The sequence below is a fragment of the Emericellopsis atlantica genome (genome assembly GCF_019669845.1).
Source record: "Emericellopsis atlantica unplaced genomic scaffold F5Z01scaffold_7, whole genome shotgun sequence".
Classification (NCBI taxonomy): domain Eukaryota; kingdom Fungi; phylum Ascomycota; class Sordariomycetes; order Hypocreales; family Bionectriaceae; genus Emericellopsis; species Emericellopsis atlantica.
In genome coordinates, this window is record NW_025764709.1 from 1 (window position 1) to 21,931 (window position 21,931).

The 21,931-nt window shown below is 55.6% G+C and overlaps 8 protein-coding genes across 8 annotated transcripts; 3 read left to right on the forward strand and 5 right to left on the reverse strand.

Annotated features, from left to right (window-relative positions):
• Positions 1-12: 12 nt before the first annotated feature.
• On the reverse strand, positions 13-3,871 carry F5Z01DRAFT_649388 (ATP-dependent RNA helicase DOB1). The gene is made up of 2 exons (XM_046263086.1): positions 423-3,871; positions 13-364 (listed from the first exon to the last, which is right to left on the reverse strand). Exons 1-2 carry the CDS (start codon positions 3,590-3,592, stop codon positions 184-186), a joined length of 3,351 nt encoding a protein of 1,116 aa, XP_046120089.1. The 5' UTR covers positions 3,593-3,871; the 3' UTR covers positions 13-183.
• On the forward strand, positions 3,731-4,509 carry F5Z01DRAFT_672162 (cytochrome-c oxidase chain VIIc-like protein; the record flags this gene model as incomplete). Its single annotated transcript, XM_046264783.1, has 3 exons — positions 3,731-3,763; positions 4,150-4,354; positions 4,487-4,509. The coding sequence occupies 3 exons, from the start codon at positions 3,731-3,733 to the stop codon at positions 4,507-4,509; spliced, it is 261 nt and encodes an 86-aa protein (XP_046120090.1).
• Positions 4,510-4,608: 99 nt separating this feature from the next.
• Positions 4,609-6,782, reverse strand: F5Z01DRAFT_496583 (pentatricopeptide repeat-containing protein). Its single transcript, XM_046260252.1, has one exon. The coding sequence runs from the start codon at positions 6,627-6,629 to the stop codon at positions 4,764-4,766; it is 1,866 nt and encodes a 621-aa protein (XP_046120091.1). The 5' UTR covers positions 6,630-6,782; the 3' UTR covers positions 4,609-4,763.
• A 210-nt stretch (positions 6,783-6,992) lies between these two features.
• Positions 6,993-7,736, forward strand: F5Z01DRAFT_618671 (37S ribosomal protein Rsm25; the record flags this gene model as incomplete). The annotated part of the gene is made up of 1 exon (XM_046261046.1): positions 6,993-7,736. One exon carries the CDS (start codon positions 6,993-6,995, stop codon positions 7,734-7,736), a length of 744 nt encoding a protein of 247 aa, XP_046120092.1.
• Positions 7,737-7,785: 49 nt separating this feature from the next.
• Positions 7,786-8,662, reverse strand: F5Z01DRAFT_672165 (oligosaccharide biosynthesis protein Alg14 like-domain-containing protein; the record flags this gene model as incomplete). Its single annotated transcript, XM_046264784.1, has 2 exons — positions 7,786-8,472; positions 8,519-8,662. 2 exons carry the CDS (start codon positions 8,660-8,662, stop codon positions 7,786-7,788), a joined length of 831 nt encoding a protein of 276 aa, XP_046120093.1.
• A 433-nt stretch (positions 8,663-9,095) lies between these two features.
• On the reverse strand, positions 9,096-10,410 carry F5Z01DRAFT_672166 (P-loop containing nucleoside triphosphate hydrolase protein; the record flags this gene model as incomplete). The annotated part of the gene is made up of 6 exons (XM_046264785.1): positions 9,096-9,431; positions 9,495-9,570; positions 9,619-9,698; positions 9,752-9,779; positions 9,842-10,242; positions 10,291-10,410. The coding sequence occupies 6 exons, from the start codon at positions 10,408-10,410 to the stop codon at positions 9,096-9,098; spliced, it is 1,041 nt and encodes a 346-aa protein (XP_046120094.1).
• A 543-nt stretch (positions 10,411-10,953) lies between these two features.
• F5Z01DRAFT_634500 (uncharacterized protein) lies at positions 10,954-14,891 on the reverse strand (the record flags this gene model as incomplete). The annotated part of the gene is made up of 2 exons (XM_046262064.1): positions 10,954-12,877; positions 12,928-14,891. The coding sequence occupies 2 exons, from the start codon at positions 14,889-14,891 to the stop codon at positions 10,954-10,956; spliced, it is 3,888 nt and encodes a 1,295-aa protein (XP_046120095.1).
• A 1,201-nt stretch (positions 14,892-16,092) lies between these two features.
• On the forward strand, positions 16,093-21,415 carry F5Z01DRAFT_720181 (uncharacterized protein; the record flags this gene model as incomplete). The annotated part of the gene is made up of 3 exons (XM_046266573.1): positions 16,093-17,602; positions 17,678-18,041; positions 18,231-21,415. The coding sequence occupies exons 1-3, from the start codon at positions 16,520-16,522 to the stop codon at positions 21,413-21,415; spliced, it is 4,632 nt and encodes a 1,543-aa protein (XP_046120096.1). The 5' UTR covers positions 16,093-16,519.
• Between the last annotated feature and the right edge of the window lie 516 nt (positions 21,416-21,931).

Sequence of the window (21,931 nt, forward strand, 5' to 3'; positions counted from 1 at the left end):
ATGCGATCAAGAACGCATAAATAGAGCCTCAACGGCTATCTCTTTTGTAATAATACAAGGCACTTGAACAACCTTCTCCACAGCGCATCACACATATTATATACCAGTGGCCATATCCTGCCTGATCCATCCCAACGCCGGCAATGACAAACGCACGAGCGGGCATCAATGAAATACACGCTGCTAAAGATACAGACTCTGCGCGGCGACAATGTCCCTCCGGACCTTGTTCAAGCTCTCCTCGAACTTCTTGGTCAGGTCATCGTTGCCCATCACCTTGGCGGCCTCACCCATCTGGCGAAGCAACTCTTCAAGGCGACGGAACAGGCGGATCAGTGACCCCTCGTACACATTGGCCATTTTACTAGACATTTGTCAGCTACAAACTCGATTAGATGTCGGTGTGAATGGACAGCACTTACCAGATCTCGGCGAATGGCCGGCCTTGGGCCCACGCATTCACAGTCTCCATGAGCTGCCACTTGAGACTCGCAGCGTAGTCCTCTTCATTGACGTCCAGCTTGCACTCCTGGCTGACCTTGGCCACCAGACGGGCCTTGGCTTGAATCTCCCGGTAGGGTTTCTGCAGCTCCTCCTTGAGGGAGGCCGTCTCGAGCTTCTCATCGAAGATGAAGCAGCTCAGGACGGCGGCGCAGTGCTCCGGGGTGAGCTCGTTGAAGAAGCGGTCGAACAGGAGCTCAGAGAGCAGAAGCTCGTGGCCCTCGGTAGATGAAATCTCACAGGCGACTCGGGCCTTGAGCTGAACAACTTCCGCGTCGTTGATGAAGCCAAGTCGGCGAAGGACGCGTTTTCGGGACTTGAGCTCGTCCATTTGGGCAATGCTGTGGGCCTTGACAATGGCCTTCTTCTTCTCCTTGATCTTCTCCGAAAGGGCGACCTTTTCGCTATACTGGTCCCACAGCGATGGCAGGGCAGGGGACAGATGCAGTGGGTTGGCCAAGAGACGCGACTCGAGGACCTCGATCTTGCGCAGGAGCTTGCGGAAGGACTCGTCTACAATTTCCATGTTCTCGAGCGGATCGAGGGTCGGGACGCCGTCGCCCTCGAACCGGCGGCGGACCTCCAGCAGGGACTTGCGCACCTCCTCCTTGTTTGCGTTGGAGCGCAGGCCATCCTTGGGCATGAAGATGCGAATCTGCCCGATGGACTGAAGGCAGGTGAGCAGGCAGGGCACCACCTCGTACTTGACGTCGTCGTCGTTCGCGCTGGGCACCAAATTGACGGGCAGACCATCGGGGCCTGGCTGCTCGCCTTCGGAGACCGGTGAGCTGCTTTTCGACACACCCAAAAGCACGTCAACGATGCGGCTCTCCTGCGGCGGGTAGGCGGGTTCGCCCATCTTTGGGTCTTTGCGTTCGGTAGTGTTCACCACAACGCCCCAGCCAAAGTCCACGCCGCCCAATACTCCCCCGGTTGATGTTTTGGGGTTGTAGATCTTGACGAGGCGACCAGGCTGCAAGAAGTCCATGCAATGGTGGGGGTGTTGGATGACGTGCCGCATGTCCTCGGTGAACTGATTCAACTGGTTGCGGATTTGGTAGTAGTCCTTGATGGTTGTCTCATCCGGAATCACCAGCGCATCCCTCTCCTGCTGCAGCGCCATGAGCTCCTTTTCCAAGGACGGTACGCTCGCCGCGTTCTGGAACTGATGGAAACACCGCTCGAGCATGTACTCGGGCGAGATGGCCTCGATACGGAGGAGGTTGAGAATCATGTTGTAGCCCAGGTAGAACGCGGAGTTCAAGCGGTCCTGTTGCCCTGTCACAATCTCCTTGGCGGTGTCGGGCTCGAGCTTGTCGCCGATCATCATGATGACCAGACCACGAGCGTCGAGACCACGACGACCTGCGCGCCCTGCCATCTGAATGTACTCGGAGCAAGTGATCGGCCTGCGCTTAACGCCGTCCCACTTGGTGACCTGAGAGAATACGACGGTCTTGGCCGGCATGTTGAGTCCGATGGAAAAGGTCTCGGTGGCGAACAGGACCTTGATCAGCGACTCCTGGAAGAGAATCTCAATGGTCTCTTTGAGGATGGGGAGGAGTCCGGAGTGATGCACGCCGATACCACGCTCCAGCAGCGGCAAGAGGTTTGAGATTTGTGGCAGCTCGCGATCCTGCTCCGACAAGCTGTCAATGGCGCTGCTGAACACTTTGCGTACCATGCCCTTCTCCGAGTCATCGTTGAAGCCCATCTTGGAGACCTTGAGCGCGAGATCTTCACACTCACGCTTGCTGAAGTTGAACACGATGACAGGATTCATCTCTTTCCGGATCGTCATCTTGATGAGGCGATTGATGTCCGTACCATCGTCTTTACCGCCTTTGCTCGTCTTCTTGTTCTTGCCCTTGCCCTTCAACTTGGCATTGGCATCATTCGATTCAGCGCCCTTCTTCTCTTCGACCTCCTTCATGACGGTGTTGAAGTTGCTCTCGTTGAAGTTGCCCTTTTCGTCAACAACCATTCTCGCGCCCGCGCCACCCATGGGGAAGAAGTAATTCTGGAGCGGTGTCGGTCGGAAATCCGTGTAGACGACATGGCAAGCCTGGTGGTGTATCTTGGCGATCCATTCGGCGAATTGGAAGGCGTTGGGAATCGTCGCTGAGAGGAATACGTAGCGCACCTTGTCGGGCAGCATAATGATCGTCTCCTCCCAGACAACACCACGCGTCTTGTCTCGCATGTAGTGGATCTCATCAAACACCACCCAAGCAACCTCGCGCATGATCTCAGAGCCACGGTACAGCATGGAGCGCAGAATCTCTGTGGTCATGACGAGGCAGGATGCCGTGGGGTTGATGGTCACGTCACCAGTCATCAGGCCCACATCGCCAAAGATTGCCTCAAAGTCGCGGTATTTCTGGTTGCTCAGCGCTTTGATCGGGCTGGTGTAGATGACTCGCTGGTTGCGCTTGAGGCACTGGGCCACGGCGTATTCCGCCACCACGGTTTTACCAGCAGACGTGTGCGCGGAGACGAGAACACTTTCGTCCCGTTCTATCGATGCGACGGACAAGCTCTGGAACGGATCCAACTTGAAGTTCCACGTGCGCGCTGGCTCTTCGGGGCTCTTGTGCTCAGACAGCGGGACGTACTCGTAGTCCAGGTCGGGCGGCAACGCCACTTGATGCTGAATGTTGTGTGAGAGTACCAGAGACGAGTCCTGGGCCAGCAGCGTGGCCGCACCTGCGACCTCTCGAGACTGCGCGGTATTGAAAGTGTCTGTCAACACTGGCCCTTGCGCGTCTTCCTTTTTGCGCCGCTTCTTATCCTGCTGGCTATCTGCGCCGTCTTCCTCCTCCTCCTCGGCGTCTTGCGAGGAATCCTCTTGCTCGTCGTCGTCTTCATCCTCCTCGTCGGCTTCTGTCCCATCCGCCATTTCTGTGTCGGTCGCTGTGCTACCCTTTGTTGGATTTGCCTTGGTCTTTTCGACAGCAGAGTTCATTGCTTCGTCCATTTTTCGCTTCTTACTGCCGGCGCGGTTGCGATGGTTGGAAGGTTTGGGTAATTCATCTTCGCTCGCGCTGTGGGCATCGGTTTTGCCTTCGAAAACGTCGAACAAGTCGTCCATCGCAACGTCAACACGATGGCTTGGTAGAGGCTTCGTTGAGTGCGCGTTCGGCTTTGACAGGGGGTGAAAGGTTCCGTCTTAGCAGATGAATTCACGCACGTCGCATGGGCACAGCGCACATGGAGGTTGTGTGCAGTAATGGCGCCTCTGGTGGCCGATCTGGAAGGATATGTAGAGCGATCACGATGCTAAGAATCGAGAGCCAGCCAGCAACAAGTGGGCTGCCTTGCAGACGCACAGCGGCAGAAAAAAAAAGTTACTGCAGCTCCAGTGCTTCGACTAAAGCGGTCAGTGCTCTGCTCCAATTACCCGACGTCACAGCCTCGTCCTTAGCGTGAAGTCAATCTTACTAAGCATCGCCCAGCTGAATATAGGTCACGTGGCAGTCCTCCCGTTCGACTTCACCCGAGAAATCGGCTGAGGCCATCACCACTCCAAACTTCGGTTCCCAGCTGTCAAATCACCACCAGCGCCATTTCCACAACCGTCAAAGTATGTTCAGCGACTCTATGCATCTCTCGCAATAGTTCCCTGACGCATTGACTGACCAACACCAGATGCTGTCTCGCGCCGCCACCAGGACGACCACGTCCCTCGTATCCCGCCGCGGCTTCCACGCCACGCGCGCCCGCATGTCCTCGCCCTACCATTATCCCGAGGGCCCCTACACCAACATTCCCTTCAACCCCAAGAGCAAGTGGTTCGGCCTGGGATACTGGTCGTTCATGGCCACTGGCTTCTTCGCCCCATTCGGCATTGCCGGTACGTCTTTCCGCATGCACCTCCCCACGGTCTCGAGGTCTTTCGCTCGACCTCGCTCGATGTTCGGAACCATAGGCCTGGATTGCTTGATGTCCCATTGTCAACAAGGGGAAAATGCTAACGGATTCGCAGTCTACCAGAGCTACAAGGCTTAAGCGACGGGTCGGCCACGAAGCTATAGGATCTGGACATGTACTCCAAACAAATAGACCAGGGCAGCTGCCTTTACAATTTCATTTGTGCCTCGAACCTCGTGCCCACAGTGCCTCCATTGTTCTCGATTGTCACAATGACGTGTATTCTCAAAAGCATATATACAGAGGGTATATTTACACAATGTGTTACAATAGTCCTATCGATACACGCAAAGCACGCTTGCTCGCAACAGATACGGGTTCCCGCCACATGGCTACTCAGACAACTCCGGGCTTTGACGATGGAATCCTCTGTGGAGACTGCTCTCAACTTCTGCGTCCTGGGACTGCAAATCTCGCCCTTCCACAACGCTCTCCGCAAAGGACTGCATGAAGTTGATGCGCTCCGGGGGCACCGCCCAGCGCGACTCGAGCTCAGCGTAGGTCGTCTCCACTGCTTCGACATTCGAACAGCATTTCTTCACCGCGCGGAGCGCCCATATTACCAGCCACTGGTCTATGCGGAAGCTCCGTGCATTGTCGTCGCTGGCCGTGTACAGAGCAGACAGGACGTTTTGGAGACGCTTCTCGCTCCAATCCGACCCCTCAAAGCCCCCATGAACGAAGAACCCCTTGAACAAGGCCAGGAACACTGTCGGGTGTATCGGGATCTTGAGAAACTTCATCTCGTCGAGGAATTGCGCCACTTTCCGCAGATCGCCCACTTTGATGGCGTAATGCTCGACAAAGAGCCGATATGTGCGGAGATTCGGCGCCAACTGCACATTCGTCTGCAACGACTTGCGTAGCGGGGGATGGTGCTTGCCCAACTTGGAGAACATCATGAGGACCTTGGTGACGACCTTGTCCATCATGTAGTCTCGAGGCGGCATTTCGGCGGCGGCGGGCGTGTTGCCGCTCTTCATCCTCTGGTATGTCTCCTCCGCCGCCGCCTCTTCCCCACAGCGTAGCAGACCCGAGATGACTGCATTCAGCGCGATGGTGTCGATCATTTCTCCAGACTCCACCATGTCCCTGTAGGCTGCTCTAATGCCGTAGGAGTCGAGCTTGAGGCCAAAGTAGAAGATGAGGCTGACGTGGTGATACCTATTGAACTCCAGGCCTCGCTTGTCCATCTCGGCGTAGACCATCTCAGCCAGAAGGAAGTTGCCCGCCTTGGCTGCCACGTCAAAGAGGATGTTAAACGTGACCTCATTGCCCGGTATCTGGGCGTCGCGCTCCATCTCCCTCCACATCCTCAGCGCGCTGTCCATCTCTCTCTTTCCAGCTTTTGATGTGTACTTTGTCGCAAAGGATAGGGCATAGTTCCATTGCGAGCGACGGAGGGTCAGGCCGGCAGACTTGATATCGGCTATGAGTCCAAAGTAGCGTAGCATGGACTCCATATCGCGCCTGCGTGGCGTGCCCATGACTTTGAGGAGACGCGCCCGCCATTGGCCAGTGAAGTTCAGCATTCGAGGCTCCGGGAGCTGGCTGTAGGCTTTGTGTATGGCGGCGTGTGTGTTGCGGCTGGGGTGGCGCATCTGGAGGCGGATAGCCTTGCAGAGGTGTTCCAACTGTGTCGCGGTGCCGTCAGAGGGGCTGCAGATGTCCTCTCTCCCAGGATAGGATACATCGTGCTTCGACTCGGAGATGCGTAACTTGGGTCCATCAGGCTGAGCGTAGCCTCGGCGGTAGGGATCGCGATAATAGTCGAAGTATTGGTCGACGGGGCCTGTGTCTTCGGAGGGGACATATGACTGGAGTACGGCTTTGTCGCGCACGGGGAGGTATGCCCCATTGTAAGGGGCGGGTGTGGTAGTTTGCGAGGCAGCAGCAGTGCTGTACGGTTTTCGTTTCCGCGGCTGGGACGAGGTCTGAACGCTGTCGTAGGGAATGAAAGTCGAGTGCAGCCATTGGGCTGTTTTCGAGCAGAAGAAGTTCGGCCCAGGCTTTGCGCTCCCTTGGCATGCTCGCTTTGACACGCTGGCACCGTGCGCTGTGCAGAATGGGCGTCGGTCGATGCTCGGGGACGATATTCTTTCGCCAGTCAAGCTCGCAACGGCGTTGGCGGCGGCCGAGCGGTTTCTGGACAGCACGGCGCTGCAGACGGTGCCATCCACTCGACCGGAGACTTTCATGAGTCTTTGGTCATCTTCTGCAAGGCCGTCTCGGGGTTGGCGGCAGGCGTGCTGTTCTCGAGCTTGGCTTCCCACTGGCGAGTGACGGTTTGGAGAGAGCTGGTGCAGAATAGGGAAATTTCTTGGTGAGGTTTGGCGCGTGCTTAATCACTAGGCGCGGATATGCCTACCCTGCGTCGACAGACCGCGCTTGGTCCACCGAAAGGCTGTTATGCTCCAATCAAATCTCCAAAGTCCCTTCAACGCCAAATTTCCATCCACGGCTTCGAGTTCTTGGTTCGCCGCAACACTCAACGACGCGAACTGCGCGCCTACGCTGATCCCGCCCTACACCTTTCCTCGATCAATCCAAACACCGGGGTCATGGGCGCCCGTCAACTCCGCCCAGCCAATGTCTGGCGCACAAAGAACGACCTGCTGAAAACCAACCTGCTCAGCACCGACAAGGGCGCAGTCCGACCTCCTTGGTACGATGTCCTTCGCTCGACACCTCCGTCCGAGACACTTGTCCGCACAGTCCGTCCCCGTCATGTGGTCGACAGCACGAGCAACAAGCAATACTACAAACCCCAAGAGATTGTGTATCCCGAGGACGCGCTACGAAAGCTATTCTACAAAGACCACCCATGGGAGCTAGCACGGCCAAGGATGATCGTCGAGTTGGACGGCAAGGACTATCAAAAGACGGATTGGAGCAAAGGCTTACGGCAGCCTGGTATTCCGCTGTCGGGAGAGTCTGTCGTTCAGCGAATGCTATATCGAATCGATGTGGAGGGGATGACCCAGGAAAAGGCCTATGATGTGACGAGGCGGGAATTCTACCGTCTGCGCCAAGAGGAAGAGATTGCGCGCCGTGTTACCCTCGAGGAAGCGCGGCACGTCGGTGCGTACTTTGGTCTTGACAGGAGAGACATTGCCATGAAGCTGGAAAACAACGAGTTTGAGAACTGGAAGGTCTGGGCTGCCAAGCAGGCCGAGCTCAGGGCGAGTTCCAAGGACGACATGTTGGAGGATAACGGGATGGAAGATGCGGACGATCGCGGAGCGCCAGAGTTGGAGGCGGATGCTGCCGTGGACACCCCAGCGCAGGTGCCCCAAGGCGCGTAGACGGACACTGTACAGAGCTTGTATGATAATCATGTATAAAAGAAGGCCGTTACACTTCGCGGCGGCAGTTGAACACCAAAGGACCGACGTTGGTCACCCCATAGCGCAGCGCGACCGGCTGGTGTTGCACCGCGAATCCATCGGCCATTCCTGTATAATGCAACAGCTTCCCCGTCAAACTGAGCGTTGATATCCTCGCCCACGACTCGATGTACACAAAGGCGCATTTGCCCTCGGGAATGACGTGTGCCATCTTCAGGAGATGGACCGCCAGAGCCACAAAGAGGCCATTTGCCGGGCCGTTTGAAAAGATGATTGTCGGGTATCTCTGCGTTCCTGCTGACGGCGACGAAAGCAAGACTCCAAAGATGATATTGCACAGGCTCAGCAATGCAGAGAAGGGGGTTGTGATAAGAGGCTGGTGTACCCTGCGTGCTCTGGTCACGGTGCGAACATCGTATGTGCCCGTCTCTGCAGCGTCGTACTCGAGCCCTATGCGACTCTCGAACTCTTCCAAGTGATGCAGTGACATGTCATCGCCACGGGAGACCATGTACCGTCTGTGGATTCCGGCAAAGCTGGCTTGTCCGTCGTCCATCATCATGAGCATCTCCTTGGTATGGCCGCCTGAGCCAAGAACAAACAGATAGTACTCGTCGCCGACGCGCTGACGAGCTGCTCTTTTCCAGTCAATGGTCGTGCGCGCCCTGTGGCGAGAGACAGCAAAATGGCGAATCTGATGCTGTTAGTCAAATCTAGCCTTGTGTTGAAGGTGTTCTCACCACAGGTGCGGTGGCCATGAGGACAGCCAGGATCTGGAGCAGCACATGAGATACATGGACGTGCTTCGACGTGGTGAACTGAATTGATACGGCTGCGACTCCAAGCCCGATGGCGGCCAGCGCGATGCCGCGTCGTGAAGTCATTCTGGTACTTGCTTTAGAGATACCCGGCCTCGCGCGCGGTTGGTCCTTTGTCCGTCCAGATGGTCCTAGATTGATTGATCGTCGCAATTGAAATAATCGGAGAGCTATTAGCTCATTGGGATGTGTGAAGCCGACAAAGCAGCGCGCGGATCGTAAACGTGGTTGAAGAGCAGCGCGGGTCACTGGTTTGGTGATTGTGCAGTGCTGAAGACCTGAGATATTTCTCACTCCTTGTCCCACACGCGTGCATAGGGTGGCATTCTCTGGACGTGGACTAAGGGACCGTAGCTACACACTTTTACACTTTTATCAAGATGTAGGTGATGAAGAGGACTGAATACGGAGTAGTTGCTGGTTGGTGCCCCCGCCTGTGAGTTACACGCCCACAATTTCGGTCACTCAAACTACGGAGTACCTTGGGGATACATGCGCCTTACAACCTCCTCTTCTTCTTCACAACAAGACCATTTGTCTCATCCCGCTCGGAGTCTCTTCTCACTACTTCCCTGCCGAGCTCATCCACGACACTCTTCACACCCTCGCCCGTCAGTGCCGAGCACTCCAGGTAGCGATCCGCCCCGATCCGTCGAGCTTGCCATGTTGCTTCTTCCACCTCCACGCAACACGTGGGAAAGGCGGCCAGATTGGCCGGGCCAGTATCAAACAAGCCCTCCTCGACGCTACGCTTGTCGCATTTCATCCCCACAAGGTGCAGCAGCGGAGGGTATCGGCTTGAGGAGGTGAAGCCCTCGTTCACGGCACACCGCCACTGGACAGGAAGATCCGCATCAGTCTCGAGACCTGCTGCACCAGAAGGATGTTCTTCACTTACCCAGCTGACGATACTATACAGTCCAATCTTGTCTGCCACGTCGAAGCACAGAACGACCGCGTCCCAGGCCATGTAGCTCAATCGTCGCACAGTGTTCAGATCTGGTGCGCCAGAGGTATCCTACATCTCCAACGTGACGGGTCTGTCATTGTATGCTCTGTCAGCTGCGTAGACCTCGTAGCAAGTTCGCGTGATGGCGTTGGCCTACAGTTCGTCAATGTCAGCAGTCCCCGGCAACGGCTTGAGAATCAACATACATCTGGAAAATAGCCGTAGCGAGCTCGGCTGTCAACTTTTAGCATCCGAATCGAGGACAGATTGAGTGAGGAAGAGAGTGTCCAACTCACAACAATAGGCTTGTTTGGCCAACGGTCTTCCCGCCCACAAACAACACATTGATTCTTCTTCGCTGGCCGTCTTGCGCAAGAGATAATCCTTTTGTGAACTGTCCACTCAACACTTCTTCGTCAGGACTCTCGCTTCTCTTCCTCTTGTTCCCACGGAGAAGCCCCCTGAGCACGTCTCGTTTACGCGTGCCGTGCTCGCCATGCTCGCGAATCGTGCCCAGGACAGTCGCCGCGCGCTTGACGGCAGACTTCCCAAAGACGGGGGTCACTACTCGGCGGATGGTCGAGGAGATACGAGAGGGGGGTCGACTCTGTATGGATGAAGCATCCTGGTGCAACGAAGCGATGGTGGCATGATGGCTATGCTCGTGATCCCCGCTGCTGAAGTCGCGGTGGTGTGTCTGTAGTCGTCAGTCAGCAGCGATTGCTGTCAATGCGTGTCACCCTACAAGTCTTGTGGCCGGTCGGAGGGATTCGAGCTCGCTAAACGGATCTGTTCGCTCGTCCTCAGAAGGCACAAGATGCCTCCAGCTCTCGATGGAGCTACTGTTCTCGCGAGAATGAGCCATGTTGTCAGCAAGATGCTGAAGGCCTCTGGTTGTAGAAGGGAGAGTGAGGTTCGGAGTAACTGACCACATACAAGTGAGGCTGGTCTCGAATATGGGACGGGGCTTATCACTTTGATCTTACCTCGGCCCCATGCAATAGCTCACTTCCTCTAGCAGGATCAGATGTCGAGTTTGACATTGCTTGTTTAATAATGAGGATATTACACTTAGGTATTGGTCGAAACTGTGGCAAACGACACGCTTAGGGTTCTAATTGTCTAGATAAGGTCCAAACTCATCATAAAATTCGCATGAATCAATCCTTCCTTCCTGAACGCCAGTCACCGGGTATGAGGGCATTGCCATACTGATCCAGCACAGCTGTATGCTTGCGCCAGCGCCGTATAACTCCAGGTCCCGAATGTTCCCCGTACTTCATCCATCTGTTCGTTTTATCTCGTGCAGATCCCGTGAGAAAAGCCAGACTCCATCCAATAAAACATGGTCATGGCGGCTTACCCGCCGCTATTCGCCGGTGGGAGAAATTTTGTTTTCGCTGAGTGCTCAGTCGCTGGCAAGTCCGTCGTCAAAGTCGTCGTCTAGCATGTCCGCACCCTCGGGCAAGCTAGAATCAGTCCTCCGCAGCAGACCAAGCCCGAGCTCTGCCCGTACGTCACGCTGAATCCGTAGAAAATAAATCCTCAAACTCCTGAGTCCTTTCAAAAATCCCACGTCCGGTTCATTTGGGTTCCTCGGTGGGCACTTCATCTCCTTGGCTTGGTCAAAGGGCGTCAGGCTGTTGGCAAAGTCTGCAACTTTGAAATCAATCTCCCGCTTATTTCGCTTCTTGTGTCGCGACGTCTCCTCCGTATCCGTCGCCGCATCGGTCATGGAGTCGTAAGCAGTGTCGTAATCCGTCGCATCGTCCGAGGCGACATCCCCGTCGTAAAACATTAGTAAACTGGCCGCGTAGAAGCGGTACCCCCGTATGCCTTTGACGACTTGTTCCAGGCGCGCCAACTTCTTCAGAATCACGGGAATGTGTCTCAGCACACTGTGCAGGTCAACACCATTGTATAGGAACTTCTGAAGCGCTGCCTGGAACTCATCGCCGACCTTGAGACGACGCCCAAAGTACTTGTCTTGAAAGTCGTAGGATTCGGTTTGCGCGTTCCACACTTGAAGGCCGCATATCCGTACACCCAGTTCTCCTGACGTCGTAGTACGGCATTTTTCCCGTTGTGATTGTTGCTTCTTTGGTGAGGCATCGACACCGTATTGCCGTGTGCCCATTTTGAGATCCATCATGCATGGACGCTTCATACCAGCCGTGAGGTCTTCTAGTAACAGGAAGTATTCCACTCGATCACGTTGACACTTTGCTTCCTTGGGGTTGACCGGCCTGGGAACTCTCTCGATGACTTCCTCTGCGGCTGTCATGTCGTCAAGCCCTGACCTTTCTTCCAATGGCCCGGACTCGGCGATCTGGTCGATGGTGGCGATGACGTCGCCTGTCGCTTCATTCGATTTCTCCAAATCTTCCCAAGTCATGCCCTCTTCTTCGAGCTTGTGCCCCGCGTCATCAGCTTCTTGAAAGTACTTCAAGTTGCCCCGAGATTCCTGCACATCCTGCGGCTTCCGTCTCAATCCTCCCGCCGAGTATCTGCGTTTCCGTTTCACTGCCAAGGGGCTGCATTTGAAGGCTTCAGACTCCGGCGCACTAGTCCCGCTCAAGTCTTTCACCTCGACACCAGCCGCGCTGTATCCATCGGCGAAAAGATTATGGCGGGGCCCGAGATCGCTGTGCGTGTATCCGTGCAGGCTAGGCGGTGTTTGCGGCGGGTGCAGACCGTTTTGATGGGTACCATTGTGCTCTGTTTGCTGCTCGGCTTGAGGAGCAGGTGATGTCGTTCTTTCCTGTGCCAGATTGGGATCGGAATTGCTCGATCGAAGTAGGCGCTGCAAAGTTGTGCGAGGAATGGATCGTTGGTGCGGTGGCCTGTGCCTGTGCACCTCAACAGGCTCTTTCAGAAAGGCGTCATTGAATACTTCGTTCCGCAACCGCTTGTTGACGGTCGTCGCGCCCCAGCTGTTCGGGCGCTCGTCCATGGGCGGCCGAGTCGTGGGGGCATGCAGCGTGAGTTCAGGGGTCGCGCTTGCAGCCCTCGTTGTGGAGATGCTGCGTCGCCGATATGCTTCGCCGCTTACTTCAGGTTGCAGGAGGTTGCGAGGAAGAATATGCCGGTTGTTGTCGAATGACACTGTCGGTATCTGCATGCTGCTGCTACGGCCCATCGAGTGGCTGATAACCCGCGCCGTCCTCTCTGGCGGTTTGCCCTCTTCAGTCGGAGCTTTGGCTTGTGAAGCCCCATTCTCGTTGATGGTCTCCTTGGTTTTCTTGCGCTCAGCGACAGAGGCCTCTTCCTTTTTAGTCGTGCTCCTGCGTCGTGGTTGTTTCTGAAGCGTCACGTTCAACACACCGATATACCTGGACCAATGTCAGTAACAAAAAACACACATTTGCAGTGCGTGGCATACCGAGGCAGGAAGGGTAGTAGGTCACGATGGTAACGCTCGATGATTTCGTAGAACTCATTCTCGCGATTGTTCAATTGCTTGCATACAGCTCTACGCGAAAAGCGCCACAGTGTAGTGTGCCCTCCAACTTGGTGTTTGTAAGGAATCAGTTCAATGGCTTCGAGTGGCTGGGGTCCATGGGAGGGACGATTGTTGGTATCATCATGCGGAACGAGCCCGGTCCGTGCGAAAGCCTGCGCCAGCTGATTGGACATTTCGTGATCGCCTTCAACAGCTACATCCTCGGACAGAATCGATGAGATGTCGTCGCGGTTCGACACAAGACTCTCACGGGACCGATATTTGGAGATGTGGCTCGACACCTCATCCTTATCAACAAGCTCTGGTTCCGGTTCATCGGCTTTCACCAACCAGGGGTGAGTCTCGTCTTGAGACAACGACCTTGACTTGGGATAGACCCCTTTCGAGCTGTCAACATCGCTAGGACGTGGCTTGTCATGGTGCGGTACGAAAACAGCAGACGAAATCTTCTCTTCGCCAGATTCGTCTGCATCTGGATCCCGATCTGATTCTTCCTGATGACAGGTTTCCGAATCAGCAGTATGTTCCGGGATCCTTTCCCCGGCCAACGATGAAGGAGCCTTTGCTAATGTTCCCTCTTCAGTCGGGTGTCTCTTTGCTTGTAGCGGGTCTGTAGTCGCTGCAGTCTCGTAGTCTTCGCACACAGTTGGCGGCTGTTGAGATCCAAGACTGAAATAGTCTGTCAGGCTGGAAGAGGCTGCCGTCTGCGGCATCGAGGCCGACGCGGACAGGGGCGGCTCGTCGAGATTGTGTGGCGTTTGTGGTGGACGGTGATGTTCGTAAGGCGATCGAGGTGGTTGCTGTTTCTGCGGGCTCTCCTCCGAGGTGGAAGCTAGCTTCTCTCTGGTGCTGCTCTTGGTATCGCGGCGTCGAATCTTATCACCTGGCGGCAAACCTTCCTTGAAAAATCGAAGACTGTAGCTAGCCTTTCTGCTGCGCGCGTTGTGCTCCACGCCCGCCATCGCCTCAGCGACCGATTTCTCGACCAATCCGCCCTCTTCTGAGTCCTCGCCGGTACCGATGGACCATATCTTCTCTGTCTTCTCCGGGCCAACCGTATGTCGGTGTTCGGACACTGGCGGCCGCTGTGCCACATGATCGCTTGTCAAGTAGCTGGTCCTGGTCGGGGTCGTAGACATGTCCGCGCTTGTCGGGTGTGGGAAAATGGACGTTCGGTCCAGGTCAGAACCTTTGCGATCGACGTCGAGAGATGTCGAGCATCTGCGACGGCCCTGGTCAACGGCTCTGCGCGTCTCCGACAGCATGTCAGCGAACTCGGAACCCGACAACATTGCCGGCAGACCCATGGTTGAGGGTACGCTCGCAGCATCACGACCAGGAATGGTCACCGTCGCAGGCGCTGCGGTCTGTGTCGCCATGGTCAAAGCAGGCGTTATTTGGGAAGGGCGGGGTTTAAGATTGTCCTTATCGCCATGTTGCGATGCGCCCGCGTCGCTGAGCTTATCGGTCGAGCCGTTGGTGGGGTGAGATCTCGCTATGTCGGCACTATCCTTCGAAACGTCTGCGCTTCCGCCTCCCCCGTTCTCTACAGGGTGCGAGGGTTGTGGTTGTGGTTTGGGTATCCCGCGGGCGGTGGCCAGGGCCTGAGTTAGTAGCGACGGACCAGAGGGCCGAGAGGCAGCGACAGGACGGACAGTCTTATCGCCCTTTGCAGGCAAGGACACAGGCTCTGATCCAGAATCGGAGTCTTGGGGTGGGAGATCCTCAGGGGCACCGAGACGTGGGCATGGTGCGGCATACTGGTCCGCCAATGGAGCATCACTATCCGTACCCTCGGACGCAGTGGCACTATCAGCGGAACGTGCGCGGGTCAACGATACAGCGTGTGCGTCATTTTCAGGAACGTGATTCGAGCTGGACATGAGGTGAGCAGCACATCTGGTAGACAGTCTGGACTGAAGTGTGCGTGGGAGACCAGCTTGGATTGATTCGTGGGGAGATGCAGGTGGGCAGTATTTTGAAGGTGAGTGGAGGAAGATGAAGGAAAGTTGGGAAGGTGGGATCCCCCCAGCTAGCAGATGCAAGCTCAACGATCAACTTTGATCAGTGGCTCATGCAGCAGTCGGTGAGGGAGGCGGTCTGTGCGTGTGCTAAGGCACGTGCGGTCGCGAGCACCAAATGGCTTAACAGCAACTAGACTCGGCCCTTGCAGGTGGAGCAGCAACTAGTCCCGATCACTGGGAGTGCCACATGTCCACTGCCAGTGCCCTGGGGGCTGGCGGTATTTGCTGTCCAGTACGTAAGGACCTACCGGTGGTGCTGTCATTGTTGCACAACAGCCACATCAACGTCCACAAGGCCGGTTTGCGGGGTCTTAGTGGTCCAGTGGCCGGGGTGTGGAGACGCTGAGCCTGTCCAGTAGCCGTCCAGTATCATGGCTCATGGCTACATTGTTGCTTTCGATTCAACGAAACAACGGCAGACATTACTATGCGGAGAGCGACAGCGACATGATCTAGACAAGCCTTGATTGTTGGGGATTGCTTTTACCGTCTTTTCATATATTAGGAATTACTACGTAGGTGCATGGATCTTTGTAGCTTGTCACAACGTGATACTAAGATTTGACCTAATAATCATGACACTCGAACATACAGTACGCCATTCTTCGACGAGCTAAAATCCATATGCTATAGAGTCTTATAGGGACTCTCGGCCGAACAGAATATGGAGCTTTGTGGCCTGACATTCAAGCTGAACGAGAGTTTGTGGAAGTACGTGCTAACAATCACGGCAACTTCCATTTTTTATTACCACTAAGATCCACAGCTATTCATGCCAACCTACAAAGCTTCTCAAGTACCACCGCGAGTGCATACTGTTTCTTGGATAAATGTATCTGGCCTTCAGGCACGCAATAGTAAGCTTCAGAGTGATCACACAGCTCAAACTGGTTCGTGTGCAGGGTAGCCTGGGAGTCTCGATAGTACGTACCTTGCGATTGCGACACCCCACTATCGCGGTTGGCAGGACGACGCGCCGAACTGTTTTGCATTTGTTATGGTGCAGTACTAGGGAAGCCCCGCCAGGATAGCCGCAGCGCACTGATAATCCACGTCAATACAGGCGCATTTGGCAAGCCATCCCATCGCGTCACCACAGTCATTGTCAACAAGATCTGCTTGCACATTGAAGACTTTCCTTCACCTGAATTAACTCCCAGCCGCAAGTATCTTTTGGTCCTGAAGGATCGACTTCACATTGTCCGTGATTATCTCGTTACGCAGCATCAGGAGCAACACAATGTATAGCGATTGCACTGCGATCACCATATGAGCCGACAGTCCACGAGCCAACATCGCGCCGCGAGCGACCCGATTCGACCGTCGTTCCCTTTCTGATGGGACTCTGATTCGACCTTATCACATACAACCCTAGCTGAGAGGGCAGTCGCGTCAAATCCTCTACCAGAATACCGCGTCGCACGAGCACGCCGACGAGCCAAAGCGCCCCATTCACCAAGGCGTCAAACCGAAACAACGCAGTCGATATGATAGCAACACTTCCCAGCGCCTCGCATGCTGCCTGGCTCGAATCCCTTGACGAGGATTGGCCTTCATCGCCTCTTTCCAATGGAGAATTGCCCTCCAATCACGAAAACCTCGATAGCCCAACCAGAGATGGCCGAGATGCGCCACTAGGCGTCTCCGGGCGCACAAAGCTCGAATCGCGACACAGTTTAAGGAACTCTCAACATGACAAGGCAGCGGGTTCCGTCCGATTCTTCGATGCGAACAAGGCCAAGGACACGGCTGGGGCTGACTTGGACTCTGACGACCACGTGCTCAGAGAAGAGAGCGCCAATGACTCGAACAGGCGCAGCAGTATACTCATGACGAACAACAAGTCACCTACATTCTCTTCTCGAGGGAGTCAGAGGAGTTTTGGCGGCAGCGTGAGAAGAGGCAGTCGCCGCGACTCTTCGACCTCCGATGGATCAGTGGTCCGCCATCCAGGCCTTGGGGAGGAGCGTGTTGGTGCAGCGTCAAGCCAAACACCGGAGTGGAAGCGTCGCTTGGTCCTGGGCGGCTTGCAATATGGCGAGCAGCGTGATCTGTTCTCATCGGCAGCCAACGGCTTGCAGGACATGTTCAACCCCCCGCCTGCTGACTCTGCTGACTCTGCGGACGACAACGACGAGGACATTGCAGTGAGCCCAGCCGCTGTGGAACCAGAGACAAGTCCCGCCACTTTCGAAGATCGTCGAGCCAGCTATGATCTCGCAGAGGAAGTTTCGAAGATGGAGCAGGAGGAATGCGAAAGTCCCGGTTTTGACCGCCTCGCTTCACCAAGTCCCAGTCCTCGACGGCCGAAGCGACAGAATGCTTCGCGCCCCGGCAGTTCCCACCACGGGCATACGCACTCGCCGTCCTTGAGCCTCGCCGCAGGACGTACAAAGGCCATGGGGCCCGAGGTCAGGATTTACAGGGACGCGAGCTGCTTCACTGCATCGTCTGCTGGTAGGAACGTGCGTGCCAATAAGAGTGGCTACAACGACAGCAATGAGAGCTTCAGCGAGATAAAACTGGGCATGGAGAAGGACGCGACAGGTCAATTGCAATTCACCCCTCGTGTCCTACCTGGTTCCAAACCTAGATTCACATCTAGGCCCAGCCACCCACCTCGGCGCTTGGCCAGTTCCTTGCAGACACTGGGGCATCATGACCTCACACAAAGGCTGGAAAGACTCCGCCTCAACCAGGACAGCGCATTGTTCAAGGAAAATCGGAGATCTGCCAGGGGTTTTTCGGCAGGCATTCTCAAGCACCACGACGACGACGCACGCACAAAACGCGGGGTGACCATTGCTGAAGATGTCTCTGAGCTGGGCGCCGGATCCTCTGCCAACACTGATCAAGGCACAACTTCAGCCCCCAACCAGTCTCTACAGTTCGAAAACCAATCCTCCCACTTTGACCCCAACGACTCCAACATTATCATGAACTCGACGCCGCTGAGCAAGTTTACCATGTCCTGCAAAAGTCGACAACATCCAGAGATGGAAAACAACGGTGACAGCTTCACATTCGACAGTGGGGTGTCCTACGGGGACCAGCCGCAAACCGAAGATTCTGGTTCACTTCAGCCCCGTGATTCTGTATCTTATAATGAGGGGGGTCAACTGGGCCAAGGAGAACACACGATGCCCCCCGAGCACGAAGAGCTGCCCGACACTGGTGACCATGAACAGCACCAACCAGTCGATATATCACATGGTCTTAGTCCGATTCACTACAGAGCGCCCGGGAGCCCCTTGAAGCTCTTTGGGCCTTACGACACCTATACCAACCAGACCTTACTCCGGCGTATTAGCCAATTTGAGGAGGGAACACCGTACACATCTTCCGCGCACGAACCGTCCGATGTTGACGAGGGGATCGAACCAGTGAAACAGTCGGCTCACATCCGGACACCGGCACGGCAGGCTCACCCAGAGATGCGCGATAGCTCGAGTCCCGAGGACTTTGGGTCGGGCAAGCTGGATGGCTACAAGTTCACGACCTCGCTCCGGTCCCCTATGCTAGACCAGCAGTCTTCAGCCCACAAGCCGACCGGCCATGGTTTATCACACGGGCATATGCGGAAACAAGTGCATCTCACGCGCCCAGGTTCATCATCAAGCGAAGGATCAGGGATCTTCGTTCGACGTCGGCGAGAGCGTGCCGAGACGCTGTCAAGCCAATCCAATGTGGAGTTTGGGGGTAAACGACCGCGCACATCTCCTGAAAAGGTGTCCACTCCCAAGAGGAGACGGACGCATCAGGAGAGAACGCAGGACTTCCTCGACGAAGCCACAAGGATCATGGCTGCCATTAGGAACCAAGTGCATGGCAACGAGAGCGTGGCTTCGGAGTCGGGCTCAGAGTCGGAACAAGAGCCATTCTCCCGCCCGCCCAGTCGAGGTGAACCACTGCCATCGAGGCGCAATGTCTTTGCTGAACAAACACCTGAAATCGCCGCCCGGTTGAGACGCTACAAGGAGGCGACCAGTGACATGGATGAGCTCGTGTCGAACGAGCCATCGTCCCCTGCTTCACGCGAGCTGCTGAGTCCACGGAGCCAGGGATCTGGCCATGAGCAGGACAGCTACGGAGCATATGGTCTACCAATGGTGCCGTCGTTAGCGGATGCGATCATTAGCGACATACCGAATGTGCGTATCTCGACCAACCCCAATACTCGCTACTCGTCGCAGTCGTACAACTCGTTTGGCTCCGACCTCCACAGCAACGGCTCTTATCGAACAGGCTCCTCGCGCGGTTCTGACACCAGGAAAACCATTGTGCCTGAAAGCGTCTCACACCTCATAGGTGACAGAGTTGGGAGCATGCGTCTGGACAAGGGAAACAATGTGTGGGTCAAGGAGAAGGGCTTTGTTCAAGAGACATGCACTCCGGTACCGCAGAGCGATAGCGAGGACGATCCGTTCGCCAGTATCCCCGACCTGTCAGTGGACGCAGTGCGCGAGTTGGACCATCTCAATCTGGCCTCGCCACGCAAGGAAAGCACCCTTGCAGACATGGAGCCGCTTCGAGCACCCGACAGCTCTACGCCAGCACGGCCCAAGGTCACCTTCCGGCCAGTGTCGCGAATCGATGAGCATGACGAAGATAGCACCGTGGAACTTCCCCATCACCAATCGGAAGTCCGACTTCCAAATCAGCAGCTTAGCCTCGTTGCGGAGCAGAGTCTCGTCAGCCATCATTACCCTACGCCTGACGGCGGCCATGCCAATGTCAGTCTTGTCCTGAACCAAACGCCTATTCATGGGAGTGGCCTCGACAGGGTGCGCCACAACGCATTGTCCCTCAGGCGAGAGGACGAGGCGATCATTGGAAGCAACGTTGGCAAACTCTCGCTGAGTCCTCTATCCGATTTTACCTTCCATCATAAGAATGACCAGTCGTTCGGATTCGAGGTCAGCTATGTGATGGGCGACCGCCACTTCAAGACGGGCAATGATGCACAGCCGACCATGTCAATCAGCCTCAGGACACTTGTTGAGAAGCTTGCACAAGCCGAGCCGCAAGAGTCGTACTGGGAGGAGCTGACTGAGCTAGACTTGAGCGGCATGGATCTCGCAAGCCTACACCAGCTGGACGAATTCTGCCCCAGGCTCGTAAAGCTAGACGTTTCCCAGAATGCACTCTCAAACCTTGACGGGATCCCGGGCACGGTGAGGGAGCTCAAGGTTTGCGGCAATCGGCTGACGGAACTGACGAGCTGGGATCATCTTCCCAACCTGCAGTATGTTGACTGCTCCCAAAATGATCTCCGAAGCCTGTCTGGACTCCGCAATCTGCATCACCTGCGCAGCATCAAAGCCGACAAGAATCACCTCAAGAGCATCAACGACCTCGATAAGCACGCAGGCTTGCTGTCTCTTCGAGCCCGGGACAATGAGATTGAAGAAGCCGATTTTGCGCGGTGCCAGCTCGCACGGGTCACCGAGGTCGATCTTGAAGGGAACAGCATCACTTGGGCGCGCAACTTGCACTGCGCCCCTGCGCTAGCTCACATCAAGCTGACCAGGAACCGCCTGTGTCAGTTGGAGTTCAAGAGCGTCGTCCCGGCCTTGAAGCACCTTGACATCAGCCACAACCAGGTCGCTTCCATTGACTTGACGAACGTGCCGAATCTCACGCTTTTCCATGCCGATAGCAACCGGTTCGGTGACATTCGGGGCTGCGACGTCACGCGGAGACTGGACAGCCTCTCGCTCCGGGAACAGCAAGGAGAGCAGCCAATTGACATGAGCTTCCTGACGGCTGCCAACGAAGTTCGGAAGCTCTACCTGTCTGGCAACTTTATAGGTGCCTTTGCGCCGCGGGTCGACATGCTCAACCTTCAGCTCTTGGAGCTGGCTAGCTGCGGGCTGCAGTTCCTGCCGGACAACCTGGGCCAGCTGATGCCGAACCTGAGGAGCGTGAATCTGAACTTCAACTCGATCCCCGACATTCAGTGCCTCGCCTTCATCCCGAGGCTCAAGAAGCTACTGGTGGCCGGGAATCAGATCAAGGATGCAAGAGTCATGGAAGAGCTGGTCTCCATGTTCCCGCACCTGACGCAGGTGGACACCCGAGACAACCCGTTCACCCAGGGATTCTATGTGCCCCTGTGCTCGCTCTCCTCGGAAGGCCGGCACGACCCGTTTGTCTTGCCCGAGGCAGACGCACAGAAGGATGCTGCCTTTGCGGGTCGCCTGATTATGGAGATGAAGATGAGGCGGAGGGTGCACCACATTGCGTTTGCTGCTAGGTGCAAGAAGCTCAGAATGTTGGACGGCCTGGAGATGTCCACCAAGAAGGCATTGGCGCAGGACGATATTCTGCGCAAGCTGATGGAGGCTGACATTGTGCCCCTACTTGGGGGCGAGGAGAATTAATGTACGACATGAGAAGATGAATGGATTGGGCAATCGGGGAACAAGGTGGCGTTGAAGGTACTATGGACGTCAACAAGCGTGGTCATTAGAAGTGATTTGTACATACATGAGCTCTGCAGCATGGCGTTTCTGCCAATTTTGAATTTTCAATCAACCATGAACGACGGGAGTCCAAAAAGGGGCTCGCTCATGTGATGCATTCCAAGCCTTCATCCAGCCTCGAACGTTGGAATGGACACCATGTAGCTGCCTCCCTCCCTCACCGCGTATGATCATTGGCCGTTGTAATTAGCTTGTTCATGCGCTACGTTAGCGCTCCCCTGATGATTTTGGACTTTTCGTACATGTACCCAACGACATGATTTCCTCCGTTTGGAATAAACCTCAGCTACTCTCCGTACTTTGTTAAGTGCTGCGATCCTCATACGTACCGCAAGTATACCTCCGGAGCAAAAGGTGCGGTGGGCAGGGTCGCGCCACATATACGCCACAGCGTCTCCGTCATCGACAGGCAGA

Coding starts and splice junctions, on each gene's coding strand:
- F5Z01DRAFT_649388 (XM_046263086.1), bottom strand. CDS start 3,592: ATGGACGACTTGTTCGACGTTTTCGAAGGCAAAACCGATGCCCACAGC. Junction 365..422: donor CGGCCATTCGCCGAGATCTG/GTAAGTGCTGTC, acceptor ACAAATGTCTAG/TAAAATGGCCAATGTGTACG.
- F5Z01DRAFT_496583 (XM_046260252.1), bottom strand. CDS start 6,629: ATGAAAGTCTCCGGTCGAGTGGATGGCACCGTCTGCAGCGCCGTGCTG.